Source organism: Dipodomys merriami, unplaced genomic scaffold, assembly GCF_024711535.1.
Source record: "Dipodomys merriami isolate MVZ:Mamm:240054 unplaced genomic scaffold, mDipMer1.0.p SCAF_10, whole genome shotgun sequence".
Taxonomy (NCBI): Eukaryota; Metazoa; Chordata; class Mammalia; order Rodentia; family Heteromyidae; genus Dipodomys; species Dipodomys merriami.
This window is the reverse complement of record NW_027202271.1, coordinates 31,340,113-31,357,725: the sequence shown is the minus strand read 5'-3', so window position 1 is coordinate 31,357,725 and position 17,613 is coordinate 31,340,113. Positions and strand designations below refer to the sequence as shown.

Sequence of the window (17,613 nt, the reverse complement as noted above, 5' to 3'; positions counted from 1 at the left end):
TAATGTGCTGTTGAATTCTATTTGTTACTATTTTAAGATTTTTTTTTGCATCAATATTTATCAGGGATATTGATGAATAGCTTTCTTGTAGTGTCTTTGTCTTATTCAGTATTGGGGAAATGATGGCCTCAGATTTGAGCCTGGAATTGTTGCCTCTAATTTCTTTTTAAGTCTGAAATCAATAGAATTCTTTTATTGATTGCATCATGGAAGTATCAGAAACTGGTCAAGATCCAGGATAGTCTCCAAAGATGCGTTAACTTAGATCTTATTCATCAGCCTGTTGAACTGTTCCTTTTTCAGAAACAGATACCATCCAAAAATTTTCTGATATCCTTGTTTTTAACTGTTGTTGCCTGCTGAATTAAAGCAGCTGAATTTCCTTCAAGGATTAATTCATCGTTCTGGGCTTGAGAGACTGAACAAGCAACACCTGTCCTCATCCTAACTCTTCAGATGTATTTCTCACCCAAGAAGTTTTGAATTTTAACTAGAGACCCATTCTCTTGAATAACAACGTTGATGGGGAAGTGAGCATACACAGACCTCATCTTGTAACGAAAGCCCAGAGTAACACCCTTGATCATGTTCTGTACATGACTACAGATAGTGCTCACGGTGGCCAGTTCCTTTCTGTTTCCCCACCATTTGTCAACTCGGAGCTTCTTCTTTTTCTTTCCAAGGAGGGTGAGTTCTATGTTGATGTGGTTGAAATCCCTACGCAGGGTTCCGCGGGGACCTTTCACAATCACAGTGTGTCGACAGTCTGATTACTGAGAATGGTCTTCATTCTCGCAGTAGATGGGGCAAAGAGCTAATATTTTCTTTTAAGTTTGAGAATAATTAGTATTCATTCTTAAGTACTTGGCAGACTTCTTCAGGTCTGGGCCTTTAACTGGGCAATGTAGGGTGTTAATCTTCTTATACTATTGGTCCAAATTTTCCTCTTTTTCTTAATTCAGTCTTAGTGAGTTGCACATTTCAAGGAACTTACCCATTTAATTTATACTATTCACTCTATTGATATATAATTTGTTGTAGTATTCTTTTTTTTTTTTCTTTTGTACCAGTCCTGGGGCTTGAACTCAAGGCCTGGGCATTGTCTCTGAACTTCCCCTCTTCCCTACCCCCCCAATACTAATACTCTACTTCTTGACACTCTACTCCAATTCTGGCTTTTTGGAGGCTAGTTGCAGATAACAATCTCATGGATTATCCTTCCCAGGCTAGCTTGAACCACAATCTTCAGACCTCAGCTTCCTGAGTAGTTAGGATTACAGTTGTCAGCCAGAGGTACCCAGATTTTGTAGTATTCCTTATCAATCCTATTTATTTCTTTGGTACTGATTGTCTTTCAATTATGATTTTACTTGAAACTCTTTTTTCTTTAGGGCTTTGTGAATCTTGTTGATCTTTAAATAATAAGCTCTTGATTTGTTTTTATATTTCTTATCTATTTTATATTTCATTCACTTTTGCTCTAGTCTGACCATTTCTCCCCCATTTCTAGCTAGCTCTGGGTTTTGTTTGTTCTAGTTTTTTGAGGTATAAAGTGAGGTTTGTGATGTTTTTATCTCTTTTTAAATGCGCCCATCATAGCTGTAACTTCCTAGTACTACTTTTGTTGCATTTCATATATTTTGTTACTTTCTTTCTCCACTTTCATTTATCTCAAGGTATTTCCAAATGCCCCCATGTGACTTCTTTGGCTCATTAGTAAAACAAACTTGTGGACTTTTCCAGTTTTCTTTATGTTATTGATTCCAGTTTTAGTCCATTGTAATAGGGAAGACACTGGATGATTTCATCTTTAGTTAACTTGTCAAGACTTATTTTTGACCTAATATGTGTTATCTTGAGGATAAAATGTATTTTTCACTTCACTTGGACTAGTCCAAATAATGATTTATTTTGCCAGTCCTGAGGCTCAAACTCAGGGCCTGGGTGCTGTCCCTAAGTTTTTTTGCTCAACACTAGCACTCTACCACTTGAGCCACAGCTCCATTTTTGGCTTTTTGCTGGTTAACTGGAGATAAAAATCCCATGTATTTCCCTGTCTGGGATGGCTTTGAACCACAATCCTCAGACCTCAGCCTCCCAAGTAGCTCAAATTACAGGTGTGAGCCACTGGCACCCAGCCCAAATAACCTGTTTTAGCTAAGCATTATTTCTCTTTTACACTGGACTTTGCAAGACAATGATCTTGACTTGGACTGGTTCCTTTTGGCCTTTCTCCTCCTTAAGAGATATGTAACTACGATTTACAAATGATGAACGCCAGCATTCTGAAATTTGTTGCCAAACTGTTTTAGAAAAAAACATAAACTTCAGTCACAGAGTGATCATGGAGGTGGTTGTTCCATATAAAACAACTATTTATTGGCTTTTGTCTTGACTTGGAAAAATAGTGGATCAATTGAACAAGTTACAGCTTTGGTATCATGACCCAAATAATAATTCTCCAAATTCTTAGCATTTTTCCACCTTTATTTAATTTGAATGTTTATTATTTCTGCCTTATCATTTAATTAATTAATTATTTTTTTGTTGGATGTAGGGCTTGAACTCAGCTCTTAAGCTCAAGGCTAGCTCTCTACCACTTGAGCCATACACAGCACCACTTCTGGTTTTCTGAGTTGTTTATTGGAGAGAAGAGTCTCACAGAGTTTCCTACTCAGGCTGGCTTTGAACTGTAATCCTCAGATCTCAGCCTCCTGAGTAGCTAGGATTATAGGTGTGAACCACTGACACCTGGCTCACTTAATTTTTTTAAAGCTTAGTTTCTTTATTGGTACAAAAATGAATACTGACAGGCTGGGAATGTGGCTTACTGGTAGAGTGCCTGCCTAGCATGCATGAAGCTGGGTTCAATTCCTCAGTACCACATAAACAAAAAAGCCGGAAGTGGCACTGTGGCTGAAATGGTAGTGTATTAGCCTTAAGCAAAAGAAGCTCAAGGGCAATGCCCAGGCCCTGAGTCCAAGTTCCAGGACTGGCAAAAAGAAAAAAAAGGCTAGCTATAATAATCTCAAGTTTTAAGAATACACCTAACATAAATTTTATGTTTAAGTACACCCCCTCAAATTTCAATCAGTACTTAATTATCTTAGAAAAGATAAGAGAGAGGGCTGGAGTTGGTGTGTGTGGGAAGTAGGGCAAAAGAATATTTTAGCTTTAACACTAATGTTCTTTTTTTTTTTTTTAAAGAATAGACTCGATGGCTGGTGGCTCATGCAGTAATCCTAGCTACTCAGGAAGCTGAGATCTGAGGATCAAAGTTCAAAGCCAGCCTGGGCAAGAAAGTCTGTGAAACTCTTATCTCCAATAAACTACCAGAAAGCCAGAAGTGGTGCTGTAGCTCAAGTGGTAGAGTGCTAGCCTTGAGCTGAAGAGTCGAGGGACAGCGCTCAGGGCCAGAGTTCAAGCCCCATGACTAAAAAAAAATAAAAAGAAGAATAGACTCAATGTATTGCTTGACTCTTCACTAAAAAGAAGAATGACTCCAAATGAAGTTGCATTTATAAAAGAATGGTAAGTGGAGTGATATTTAGTCTTGGCAGGGGAAATAATTTCAGGGGAAATGCACTATAAATCTTTCATTCCTCCTGCAGTGGTTTTTGACTCATTAGTTTCAAAACCATTAATATTGTTTCACATGACTGAGAAATGTTGGGATCATTATAGTTCTCAGAAATTGAAGTAGATAAACGTTAAAAATTTTCATTTCCTTCCAGGAATGTGCCACTGATTATCAGCTTTCAGAGATCTTAAGGAAACACTGATTAGAGCCAGGCAGTGGTGGCTCATGTCTGTAATCCTAGCTACTTAGGGGATTGTGTTTCAAATCCAGCCCAAGCAGGAAAGCGTGTGAGACTCATATCCAATTAACTATGAAAACAAGCCAGAAGTGAAGCTATGGCTCAACTGGTAGAGCACTACCCTTGAGCAAAAAAGCTCAGGAACAATGCTCAGGTCCCAAGTCAAGACTTTGGACAAATAGAGATAGGCAGACAGACAGATGCACACGCACACACACACGCACACGCGCACACCACACACACACACACACACACACACACACACACACACACACACACACACACACACACACACACACACACACACACACACACACCCTGCTTAGAGTCAAACACTTTAATTTGTGTTTTCTCTTTATTTTGGCAGAACTGGGGTTTGAACTTAGGTCCTATACTTGCTTAGTAGGTGCTCTACAACTGACAACATGCCTCCAATCTGTACATACTCTGCTGGTGGCTTGTTCATGATATCCTTTATCAATTTCTTCTTAACAAGGCAAAAGGAGCAAGGGAAGAAAGGTATGGAAATCACATGAGAAATATTTAGTGAAAGACATATTTAGTGAAATAATATGTTCCTTGTTAAAATGTTTTAACACAAGGTAGATCACAGTTGAACCAAGTTGAAAACAGAATTCTCTTTAGTTGAGGCTACAATGAAAAGTTGAGCACAATTTAGAAGGTACACAGTAGGAAATCATACCATTTTCCAGCCACATATAAAACAGTAAAAACAATCGCAATAAAATTTTAGTAACTTGATTGTTCAGGATGCTAGTCCTAACCCACTCTCACATATATTTATATACATACATATATATAAATGTATATATGTGTGTATATATATCTGTATATACTTGTGTATATATATATATATGTATATATTTCAAAGAAAGCTGGAAAATGCATTTAAATGTTGAATTCAAGGTGGTTTCTGTTCACATAACAACTGAAATATGTAACAAGATGCATTTCCTCTTTTTTGGTCGGGTCCTAGGGATCTGACCAGGGACTTGTGCACATTAGACAAGTGCTCTATCACTCAGTCACTGATGTACAGATGTTTTAGATAATTTCTTTTGGCTGTAGTTAATTCTTCTTCAAATTTTATAACCTGGAGGGTAGAAAATGTGAATTAGGCTACACAATTCACTACTGAGCAATCTCTGAACCTTTTTTATTTGGGTGGTGGGAGGTGCTGTCCTTGAGCGTTTGGTTTGCTTTCATTAGTCTATCACTTGAGCCACAGCACCACTTCCAGTTTTCTGGTGGTTTATTGGAGGTAACTGTCTCACAGACTTTCCTGCCCAGGCTGGCTTTGAATGTGATCCTCAGATCTCAGCCTCTTACGTAGCTAGATTTATAGGCATTGAGCCACTGACACCTGGCTCCACTTCTGGCTTTTTGATAGTTAACTGGAGATAAGAGTCGCATGATTTCCTGCTTGGGCTGGCTTCTAACTGCAATCCTCAGATCTCAGCTTCCTGAGTAGCTAGGATTACAGCAAAGCTAACAGCACTTGACTATCTCTGAACTTTTTACAACTGTGACTGGCAAGGTAATGGGAGAAGACATGGATAATATACTTACTTAGGCTTTCACAAGTATCAGTTAAAGCCATTTAAAACAAATATAACTTCAGAACAATTGGCATTATGGTATTTCTCTTAATGCTTATACTGCTTTAAAAATACAAGCCAAAAAATACATTAACTATGTAGACTTTCACTTCAATAGACAGCAATATAGAGGGAAAAATGTAGCGGCATTGTTGAAGCAGCTATATTCAACAGAAGAAAAATACATGTAAATAAGTTGTCTGTACCTTTTACTAGCTCTTAAAGGGAGTAGATGTTAGGAAAGCGTCCAGTTCTAACTTTGCCATTACAAATACTATTCTTAGGATAAAACCTGGAATTGCAAATTCACCTGGACTCACCAGTGTCAACCTGTGGAAATGAGATAAAGTTCAATCTCTCGGCCAAAAACCCCAGGCAGCAGTTGGGAGCAGGAGAGCAATAAGAACAGAAGAAAACAGATTCACTGCATTATTATCAAGAATGGGTTTCCCAGCTATGTGCTTTGTCTCATTCGTTGGGTTGTTGACCACTAGGCCAGTCTTTTCATCCAAACCTGGGTGGAAAAGAAGCAAATGACATGGGAGTCAAATAAACTTAAAAAAAACAAAACTTTTATTCCTGAAAAGGAGACAATCTCTGAAAGATTGACTGTGACTTTTTTGTTTTAATTTTCCATGGTTCTTCCCCCATTTAGTTATTTTTTTTAAATTTTATCTTGCTGGTGATAAACCTTGAAATCAGGGCGTAGGTACTGTGTCCCCCCATTTTTTTCCTAGTTAATTGGAGATAAATAGTCTCATGGACTTTCCTGCCTGGGTTGGCTTGGAACTGTGATCCTCAAATCTTAGCCTTTTTAGTAGGTGTGAGCCACAAGTGCCAGGATCTAAACAGAACATTTTAAATCACAGATTACTCTGCTTTGCCCTGTTTGACTTCCCTTTCGAAAATTCCTAATTTCAAAACCTAAGAGTGGAAAAGAGAATCAAGATCTTAAAAAAAAAAAAAACAATGATTAAAAAAATAAGATTATATTCTTACCAGTAAATTGCATCGTTGCCCCTAAATATGAGTCCACAATTGATCCTAGTAATCCAGCTAGACCTCCAAAAGCAATAATGGGCCACTGGGGAGCAGAGATGTCTAAATCATTCACAAAAACGAGTTGTGTGAGGAAGTAAGCGAAGCCCACAAAGGTACCACCAAGGAGACTGGAAGCAAGACCCACCATTGTAACTCCACCATTGGTCCCTGAAGGAGAAACATGCATAAATGATAGGTTAAGAATCAGCAAAGTCAGCTGGGTGCCAGTGGTTTATGCCTGTAATCCTAGCTACTCAGGAGGCTGAGATCTGAGGATCACAGTTCAAAGCCAGCCTGGGCAGGAAAGAGCTCAGGAACAGTGCCAAGGCCCAGAGTTCAAACCCCATGACTGATCAAAAAAAAAAATCAGCAAAGCAAGACTAAGTTATTATCTATTTATTAATAATATGTTAAAAGGAAAGAGTTCTCTGATTTTAACTGCTAGCTAAAAATTGTACATATTTAAGGTATACCATGAAATACTTCAATAACTGTACACAATGTTTCATGTTCAAATCATGGTAACTGTATATATCTACTAACATTTATCACTGCCTTATGGAGAAAACATTCAAAATTCTTTCTTCTACCTGGTCACTATTCTACTCTTAACTTCCATGAGATCAACTATTTTATGAAATCACATATCAAGGAGATTATTAGAAAGAATTCTCCAGAGCTGAGGGGTAGCTCAGTGGTACAGTACTTGCCTAGAATGCACAAAGCCTCGGTTTGATCCAAGATAAAAATTCCTCAGTTCTTTTTCTTTTTTTGGGGTGTGGTCGTGGGGCCTGAACTCTGGGGCCTGGGTGCTGTCCCTCATCTCTTCAGCTAAAGGCTACTCTACACTTGAGCCACAGCACCACTTCTGGCTTTTTTCTTTTTGCTTCTGTGGTACTAAGGAATTGAACCCAGGGCCTCATGCATGCAAGGCAAGCGCTCTACCACTGAGCCACCTTCCCAGCCCCCCAGTTCTTTATTATATAATCTCAAGTAATAGTCTATTTAGAAACTAGTCTTTCTCCTCAGTAAAGCATTTGAAGTGGAATGGTTCAGTGGAACCTGAGTGCTACTCCTCTGTGCTTTAGTTTCTTTGTTTGCAAGACAGAAATAATAAGGGAAGCTGGGCACTGGTAGCTCATGCCTCAGAGGAGACTGAGATCTGAGGATTACTGTAATCAGAAACCAGCCTGGGCAGAAAAGTCTGTGAGACTCTAATTCCATTGGAAAACCAAAAGTGAACCTGTATGGCTCAAGTGGTAGAATGTTAGCCGTGAGCAAAAAAAGATCAAGGGATAGCGTCCAGACCCTGAGTTCAAGCTCCATGACCACCCCCACCAAAACAACAACAACAAGAAAAGAATAAATTTACCAGGCATGGCATATGGTGTAATCCTAGTTACTCAGAAGGCTGCAATTTGGAGGATTACAATTCAAGTCCAAACCTGGAAGAAAAGTTCTATAAACTCCATCTCCAAAATAACCAACATATTAGAGGTATGTCTCAAGTCTCAGGTGGTAGAGCACCAGTCTACCAAGCCAGAGGCCTAGAGTTCAAAACCTAGTACCACCCAAACAAACAGAAACAATAACAAGCACTAATTTTGTAGCAAGTCCTTAAGAAATACACCATTATTCTGTTTCCTTGCCTTCTTCATTGGTAAGTATGTGGGTCAATCTCTGTACTCCTGTAGGATTTATATAGGTCTAATTTCTTGCACTTATTACTATTATATTATAAACCAATTTTGGGGAGGGGGCTGGGACTCAGAGCTTTTTTGCTCAAGGCTAGTGCTCTGCCACACCTTCATTTCCAGTCTTTTGTTTGTTAATGAAATAGAAGAGTCTCAAAGACTTTCCTGCCTGGGCTGTCTTCCATCCAGATCTTAACCTTCTGAGTAGCTATGATTACAGGCATTACACCACTGCCCAGCTTATTATCACCAAATTAACAGTCCATAGTATTTTTCTAATTAGAAAGAACAGAGACAACTCTTAAAAGGCTTGTAAATAATTACAAGATTTGTTTGTTTTTGTATTTTTAAGGAACTCAAATCAAGACTCACCAACAGGAACTTTCTCCCATGTTGTTATCAGCCTTGGAGGGCTTTTACTCAGAACTGTGCCAATTTCAGAAGCCCAGGTATCTCCAGCACAGCAGGCTAGTGCAGCCAAGAGAGACAAACACATCCAGGAAGCAGTGTGCTGCTTGGAAAAGTCAATTGGCATCTCTCCAGGGCCATTTTCTATCATGTACAGCAGAGCCAGCTCTGTGGGCACAGCTCCATTACAGAACACCTGAATCCAATTCCTCTGCCCGCCTGGCAAAGAAGCAAGCATGTAAAAAAGACAGAACTGTTTTCTTCTCTGAAGGAAAATTATGTACTTATATAAACATCTATATTAAAATTTAAGAAAGTGGACTACATTTTTAAAAGACAAAGTAGTATGACTTCATTATTGTTATTAACAGATCTAAAATGATTAATGATAGACTGTAATGTTTCTAAAATTCCACTGTTCTCCTTCTGGTAAAATAGATGACAAACTAAATTAGCCTACCAAATCATTTTCAAAGTTTATCTGTTTTGACAGTGTAAAACATGTTCTAATTAAGTGAAACAAAGTTTACCATCTTGAGTTATAATAAATGTAATTAGTTTTACCTTCTTTATATTCTGAGTCTAGACGCTTCTTTATTTCTCCCTTCCATTTTGTGAGTTTGGAAGAAGAAAGGAAAAACATGAGCAAAGAGGTAAAAAAGCTGAAGTTTGCAATGGTTAGGATAAATCCAACCACCAGCCCTGTAAGAAACACATAAGTACAGAATTACACTTCACCCACATATGAAAGCTATGGAAAATAAATGGATTTTTTTTTTTTTTTTTTTTTTTGGATCTGGTCATGGGGCCTGAACTCTGGGCCTGGGCTCTGTCCCTCAGCTCTTCAGCTCAAGGCTAACGCTCTTCCACTTGAGCCACAGTGCCACTTCCGGCTTTTTTCTTTATGTGGTGCTGAGGAATCGAACCCAGGGCCTCAGGCATGCAAGGCAAGCGCTCTACCACTGAGCCACCTTCCCAGCCCCAAATAAATGGATTTTTAAAGTTACTTCCACATATATCTTGAATGTACATTCCCCAAACATTGGCATTTTACTAACTATGTTATCACCAAGCAGTAAACTGAATGTCATTTCCATAAAATTGACACAAAATTTAACGTATTTTGGTCCTTTCAAACAATGCCACACTTCAACTTCTGGCTTTTTGCTGGTAAATTAGAGAAAAGAGTCTCATGGACCTTTTTTTGTTGTTGGAGGTGGTTGTGGGGCTTGAATCCTCGGCACTGTGCCTCAGCCCTTCAGCTCAAGGCGAGTACTCTACCACATAAACCACAGCGCTATTTCTGGTTTTCTGATGGTTAATGGTGATGAGTCCCATGGACTTTCTTGCCCAGGCTGGCTTTGGACTGTGATCCTTAGATTTTAGCCTTCTGAGTAGTAAGGATTACAGGCATGAACTACTGGCGCCTGGTGACTTTCACTTTTTATATGTCAGGTGACTTGTATAATCTCTGAGAGGCAGAAAAGGGAAGGACAATTCTAAAATTTCATAGTAATTTAACAAACTAAAATCTAATCTGTTTCATATACAATCTGGCTAGAGAAAAACTATGAAAATCAGAAGGTTCACACCCTGTGTAGGACTTGAAGGCCAAAAGAAACAGGCAGATCTGTTGAACCACAATCAGAAGAGGAAACCGTGCAGACCTGACTTGCTGTTTCTCAGACTTTGTGCTCAATGACTACAAGTATAGGGCATGCCTGAACAATGATTTTTCCAGTTGGCCTTGTAGTTCTGCATTCTATCAGACTAATAACAATGGGAAACTCTCACATAGCTTTATTGGCTCTGATAAACTCAGTATATGACAGAGTGAAGCTTCTACTTTAGAAAGACTGAGCACCAGACTAGTGACTGAAAATAGGCTGTGCTGTTCTTGTGAAATCCTGCAGAATATCAGCACTAATCTTTCTGGACAACTCCTTGCCTCCTAACACAGGTTAGGTCTCTTCCCCTTGTAGCATCTCCTTCTAGAAGGGGAGCAGAGGGGACTACACCTACCCTGCTCATTATCTGTCTACCCTGATGAGAAATGGAACATTTATGATAGTTGGATTTCAATCTACTTCATCCACTATTAAAATCTTAAGTGCCTAGAATAGTATCGAGAATTCATGTATTTGTACATATAACTATTTGATGACTATGAATAAAATAATAAACATTTTGACTGTTTTGGCAAATGAAATTAAGTTAAAGCCTAACAACAAACTGTCCATCTTTACATGTCCAAAGAAAGCATTGGAATAACTACACATAACTATGTTAACAATAAATAGACAAATCTACTTGGAACAAATCACCAGCAGTACTTTAGAGCTGATGAGTACTTTTCCACTCCACCACTTCTTTTCCTTTTTTGTGCTGGTACTGGAGCTTGAACTCAGGGCCTGGGCCCTGTCCCTTAGTTTTTCTGCTCGAAGTTGCCTATCTACCATTTGAGCCACAACTCCATTTCTGGCTTTTGGTGGTTAATTGGAGGTAAGTATCTCACTAACTTTCCTGCCTGTTTTGAACTATAATCCTAAGATCTTAGCCTCCTGAGTAGGTAGGGTTACAAGCATGAGCAATGGGTGTCCAGCTTTCTCTCTAGCTCTAAAGTAACCCTCTCCTTATTCTGGGAATATTCTCTTTCTAGGATACAGGACTTCCATCTCAGTGTGCACCTGAAGTGTTGCTTTATCTCCTCCATTCTATCACCTCCTAGGTGTATGGTATCTCTGTGTCATGAAGGGCTCAAAATACCCCAGTCTTAAGGAAAGTTTTGTGATTCTTACTTCTTAATTCCAAATATAATAAATGCATGTAATAAACCTTAGTAAAATTCTAAATGACCGTGAATAGTAGTTATGGGAAGAAAACATAGTAACTGACATCAGTGAAACACATATTATGCATGTGCCAGGTGTCATGCTACATTTGACAGGGATAACTCAAGGCTACAGACATATTTTTCCTTCCTATTTACAGGTTGGAAAATTACAATGCTGAAAAGTTAAATAACCTATCATTATACGCTAGGAAAGGATTTCCTACTATTATGACTACTTGGGATGAGTGTTACATTTTTTTACTCCTTAAATAAAGTCCCAAACAATACTATATTATAGAATAAACCTATCAGGAGAAGAGCCAAGGTTTAGAAATCAATATTCATCTGTTTCTGAATAAGCACTTGTTTTGTGTCTACTACTGTTCACAGAAGCATGGGACATAGAAGGATATGATACACTCTTAGTCCTCAAATTAGTAAATGAGACATAAACATTTATTAAATAAATAATAGATAGTCCTTCCTAACGTGTTGATTTTTTTTTTTTTGGGTCCAGTCATGGGGCCTGAACTCTGGGCCTGGGTGCTGTCCCTCAGCTCTTCAGCTCAAGGCTAGCGCTCTACCACTTGAGCCACAGTGCCACTTCTGGCTTTTTTCTTTTTGCTTAAGTGGTGCTAAGGAATCAAACCCAGGGCCTCATGCATGCAAGGCAAGCACTCTACCACTGAGCCACCTTCCCAGCCCCACGTTTATTATATAGCAAGAAATGTCAATATCTAGTTAATTTTAATTCTCAACTATCCTACAAAAGAAAAAACTATTAATTGATGAACAAAGTTTCTTAATTATGAAGAAAGACAATTAAGCATAATTTTGAAGAAGTCTGTCTAATAATAATAACTAGCAACCAGTAAAGGTTGACTATGTGTCTAGTGAACTGAGAATTCTTTTTTTTTTTTTCGGTCATGGGGCTTGAACTCTGGGCCTGGGCACTGTCCCTCAGCTCTTCAGCTCAAGGTGAACACTCTACAACTTGAGCTACAGCGCCACTTCTGGTTTTCTAATGGTTTATTGGAGATAGTAGTCTCATGGTCTTTCCTGGCTTTGAACCATGATCCTCAGATCTTAGCCTCCTGAGTAGCTAGGATTACAGGCGTGAGCCACCGGCGCCCGGCTGAGAATTCTTTGATAATTATTTTATCTAATGATCATCATGGTCCTAAGAATGATATCAGGGATAGATCCAGAGTTTGTGACATCTAAAGCTTCCATAATTTGGAAAGCCTTAAGAAAAAAAAAAGTACAAAAACATCTTTTTTTTTTTTTTTTTGAGCTCTTCAGCTCAAGGCTAGCGTTCTACCACTTGAGCCACAGCACCACTTCAGGCTTTTTTTTATTTTTGCTTATGTGGTGCTGGGAATTGAACCCAGGGCCTCAGGCATGCAAGGCAAGTGCTCTACCACTGAGTCACCTTCCCAGCCCTACAAAAACATCTTTTACCTTTGCAAAACACAAAACACAGGACCATCAACCCACTTTAGGGCTCTTCCTAATGCCTTGGAAGATGCCTTTGCAAATATGATGCCCTGAAGTTTAACTTCACTAATATTCATTTCATGATATGTCCTTCTTTAAGTTATACTAAAACCCCATTTTCTTGACATAAAAATTGGGGTATATCCAGACATTATTATTCAAATTAATCCTGCCTAATTCCAGCCTCTTTTCTCTTACTAGTCTCTTTGCCTCCATGAAGGTCTAGTCTAATTCACAAAACTTCTTTAGAAATACCTTCTAGGGGCTGGGAAGGTGGCTCAGTGGTAGAGTGCTTGCCTTGCATTCATGAGGCCCACATAAGCAGAAAAAGCTGGAAGTGGCACTGTGGCTCAAGTGGTAGAGTGCTAGCCTTGATGCTGAAGAGCTGAGAGACAGCGCCCAGGCCCAGAGTTCAAGCCCCACGACTGACAAAAAACAAAAAGCAAAACACAAAACCTTCTATACATAAATGTGGAGGAATTCAATATTTGCAGTGTGATAAGAGGTTAAAAGATCAGTAGTGTTTGAAAGGTCGGGTAGAGAACTTCAAGGACAGTCAGTTCTAAATAATCCTGTTTCTGCAATTATCTTATCTTACAAGCAATATTTAGAAGGAATCCTGAATTGGCAGAATATGAAAACTCCATGACAAATAACATGTCACTCTTGATTTGAGGAAGAGAGATCCTACCTCCTTTAGAATAAAATCCATACTTAGTTTACCAGCCCCCAAACATCGTGGCTCTTGCCTAGTTTTTCTACTTTCTTTTTTTTCCTTTTTTTTTTTTTTACTTTATTTCTTACTATTTCCCTTTTCTTACTATTTTCCATAAACAAGCTAGGCTTGTATAAGTCTTGTTATTTTGTTAACTTGTAAAGATGTGCTTCTCTCATACCTTCTCATTGCTGCCTTCTTGGGTTTCACTTCCAAATTACCTTCTTAGAAAAAAGCATCTGACTCTGTTGAGAAAAGACCATCCCACATCTTCCAACAGATACATTTCATTATTTTTTTCTCATAAACTTCATGATTTTCTAAAAAGAATCTTTATTTTTATTATAAAAATGTATTATCTATTAGCCCAGAGAGTAAAGGTTCCTGAAAGGATGATATAGGATGATTGTGAGTTTGAAGCCAGCTCCACACAGTGAATGGTGCAGTTGCTTAAGCATATGATCCTAGCCATATCATCTTAGATGGAGATTGGGAATCAGAGGAGACCTGAGTCATAAAAGTTCATGAAACTCAATCTCAACCCATGCATACCTGTCATCCAATCTATAAGCAAAGCATAATGATTGGGTGTAATGGTGAATGCATGTCATTCCAGCAACAAAGGGAAGCGCAAATAGGAGGATGGCAGTCAATGCTAGCCTGGTGTAAAGCAAGGTTCTATCTATCTATCTATCTATCTATCTATCTATCTATCTATCTGTCTGTCTATCTATATTGTTATTGTAAAGGTGATGTACAAAGGGGTTACAGTTACATAAGTCAGATAAAGAATGTACTTCTTTTTGGACAATGTTATCCCTTCCCTTGCCATCTCCCAGTTTTGCCCCCTCCCCACCCACAAGTTATATAGTGAGTACCACTGCTGTTCATCTTTTGATCATCCTTTGTCCCTTAATTTCTCTGCCCCCTACTCTCCCAATGACAGATTCAACAAACTAGATCAAAAGAAAAGAACAATAAAGAAAAAAACCTCTTGTGTCCATTTCCTGGAGTTCATTTCAGTAAAATTATTTTATATGACCAGGTGCATACAGGCATTTGTACCTTTGTGTTCCTCTCCTAAGGGTATCCTCCTTTAGTCTCACTGTGTGTGAATGCCTAGAGTTCGGTTTAATTTATCCTGTTCCAGTGTATTTTAGATCTAGCTTTTGCATATGAGAGAAAACATTTGGAGAGGCCATATCTTAAAAATAACACAAAAAAGGACTGGTGGAGTGGCTCAAGTGGTAGAGTGCCTGCCTGGCAAATGTGAAGCCCTGAGTTCAAACTTCAGTACTAAAATTAAACAAAGGGGGAAAAATGGCCTTTCCTCAACTCAGTTCTGGAAATAAAATCAAAACACTTGGTTTGAATTGCTTTATTTAGGATTGTTAATAAGACATGTCTTTCTCCTCCTTCCTTTTTTCTTTTTTTCCTAAGTAATCACTTTACCACTTAAGCTACATTTGCAGCCCTTTTTTATTCAAGTGTTTTCGGAACAGGGTCTCTAGCTTTTCCCTGGGCCAGTCTAGACATTAATGGCCATATATATATACATATATATGTATATCTATCCATATATAGATATACATATATATATATATATATATATATATATATATATATATATATATATATATATATATATATCTTTTTTGTTTTTTTGGTTGGGCGTGGGGCTTGAACTCTGGGCTTGCGCACTGTCCCTGTGCTCTTCAGCTCAAGGCTAGCGGTCTACCACTTTAGCCACAGCCCCATTTCCAGCTTTCTGGTGGTTAACTGGAGATGAGCTTCATGGACTTTGCTGCTCGGGCTGGCTTTGAACTGTGATCCTCAGATCTCAACCTCCTATGTAGCTAGGATTACAGGCATGAGCCACTAGTGCCCAGCTTTAATGGCCCTATTATGCCTCTCATGTGGCACACCACTACAACCAGCTTATGGTTGATATGAGGGCTCGCTTTTTGTATAACTTGGCCTCCAGCCACAGTCCTCCATTACCCATCTCCTGAGTAGCTGGGAATACAAATGTGAACCACTGTGCCCTGTCCAATTGTTCCTTCATTTTAGGTGGAGTGCTCTAATAATTCAAAGTCTGACCTACTAACCCCAAATTCAATTTTTGTGTTATGCTAAAAGTATATACTAGTTCCTGAACAACAACAACAAAAAAATGCCAGTCCTGGCACCTGAACTCAGGGCTTGTGTACTGTACCCGAGCTTCTTTTGCTCAAGGCTAGCACTCTACCACTTGAACCACAGTGCCACTTCTGGCTTTTTCTATTTATGTGGTACTGAGGAATTTAACCTAGAGCTTCATGCACTATAGGCAAGCACTCTACCACTAAGCCACATTTCCAGCCCTTGTTCTTGAAATTTTTACAGAATATAAATGCTAATCAATGCATAACTTTATCACTGTCTAAAATATGTAACATTAAGATTCAGTCTCATATATGCTAAATTTAGAAAACATAAATTGAAATTACTTATACTGCATAAGAAAATATTTAGGGGGCTGGGGGTTTAGCCCAGCGGAAGGGCGCCCGCCTGGCGTGCCCAAGGCCCTGGGTTCGGTTCTCAGCCCTAGTTTAAAAAAAAAAAAAAAAGAAAGAAAATATTTAGATGTTACTTTAAACATTCAAAATAAAGACATACCTCCTAAAGCCCCACTGTGATCTAGACTTTTTTTTTTAAGGCCATTAGATACGATCAGAACAGGAACCACAACAGAAAATAGCCACCGCCAAGGAGAAATAGGCCGTAAGTTACCTGAAAAATAATATAAAGAGGGAACATAAATTGTGTGAAGTCACAAACTTGGCATTTAGCTTTGGTTAAGTGCACTGTGAATTAAAATAGTTGTAAGTAAGAGAAAACTTCAACAAAATTACACAAGTAAACTATTTATGTGACATTTGAATATTGCTTGAGAGGCAATTTTTTTTTTTTTTTTGGGGTCCGGTCGTGGGGCCTGAACTCTGGGCCTGGGCACTGTCCCTCAGCTCTTCAGCTTAAGGCTAATGCTCTACCACTTGAGCCACAGCGCCACTTCCGGCTTTTTTCTTATTTTTGCTTACGTGGTGCTGAGGAATCGAACCCAGGGCCTCATGCATGCAAGGCAAGCACTCTACCACTGAGCCACCTTCCCAGCCCCTTGAGAGGCAATTTTATTGGGATATGGCCAACTATGTTATGTTGAAGTTTTAAGAGCCATTTATAGTAATTTATGACAATGGGTATCTCACAGATGAGTATCTGGGGTTATAAAGTCAATCTTTGGCTCCTCTGTATTTTTTTTTCTCTAAATAACAGTTTCTGTCACTTTTTTCTAAATAGGATTTAATTACTTTCTTTCTTTCTTTTTTTTTTTTTTTTTTTTGCCAGTTGTGGGGCCTGAACTCTGGGCCTGGGCACTGTCCCTCAGCTCTTCAGCTCAAGGCCAGCATTCTACCACTCGAGCCAGAGTGCCACTTCCAGCTTTTTCTGTTTATGTGGTGCTGAGGAATTGAACCCAGGGCTTCATGCATGCGAGGCAAACACTCTACCCCTGAGCCACCTTCCTAGCCCCAGGATTTAATTCCTTTCAGAGAGACAATTTTATTTTAAACAAATAGCATTCAGGCTATAAACCTGATTCAATGGTTAGAAAATGATTTTCTGTGGGTTGGGAAGGTGGCTCAGTGGTAGAGTGCTTGCCTAGCATGTATGAGGCCCTGGGTTCAATTCCTCAGCATCATATAAGCAGAAGAAGCCGGAAGTAGTGCTGTGGCTCAAGAGCTCAGGACAGTGCCCAGGTCCAGAGTTCAGACGCCATAACCGACAAAAAAAAAGAGAGAGAAAACAAAAAATAAAATGATTTTCTGAAAGTTGTATCCAGTTCAGACATGTTTTGTTTGGCTAGTGTGGTATGTTGATAAATAATTTGAGTCAATATTTAGAGTGGGAGATTTCACATAAAAATTTTGACTACTGACTTCTGTTTTAA

The 17,613-nt window shown here is 38.8% G+C and overlaps 1 protein-coding gene and 1 pseudogene across 5 annotated transcripts in view; both read right to left on the bottom strand.

The window, feature by feature from the left end:
• Positions 1 to 246: 246 nt before the first annotated feature.
• On the bottom strand, positions 247 to 998 carry LOC138838383 (large ribosomal subunit protein uL6 pseudogene; annotated as a pseudogene). The gene is made up of 2 exons (XR_011375596.1): positions 995 to 998; positions 247 to 766 (listed from the first exon to the last, which is right to left on the bottom strand). The product of XR_011375596.1 is annotated as a large ribosomal subunit protein uL6 pseudogene (transcript).
• A 2,188-nt stretch (positions 999 to 3,186) lies between these two features.
• Positions 3,187 to 17,613, bottom strand: part of Tmem19 (transmembrane protein 19) — a 24,803-nt gene continuing 10,376 nt past the window's right edge. For 3 of the 4 annotated variants that reach the window (XM_069988688.1, XM_069988686.1, XM_069988678.1), the window contains 6 exons: positions 16,284 to 16,397; positions 9,145 to 9,282; positions 8,545 to 8,799; positions 6,437 to 6,646; positions 5,758 to 5,951; positions 3,187 to 4,932 (listed from right to left, as the gene is read on the bottom strand). In XM_069988688.1, the coding sequence (XP_069844789.1) occupies positions 5,788 to 5,951; positions 6,437 to 6,646; positions 8,545 to 8,799; positions 9,145 to 9,282; positions 16,284 to 16,397 (881 nt within the window). In that variant the 3' untranslated portion in view covers positions 3,187 to 4,932; positions 5,758 to 5,787. Of the gene's footprint in view, positions 4,933 to 5,747; positions 5,952 to 6,436; positions 6,647 to 8,544; positions 8,800 to 9,144; positions 9,283 to 16,283; positions 16,398 to 17,613 lie in introns of all 4 variants that reach the window. The other variant, XM_069988681.1, reaches the window with a different exon arrangement.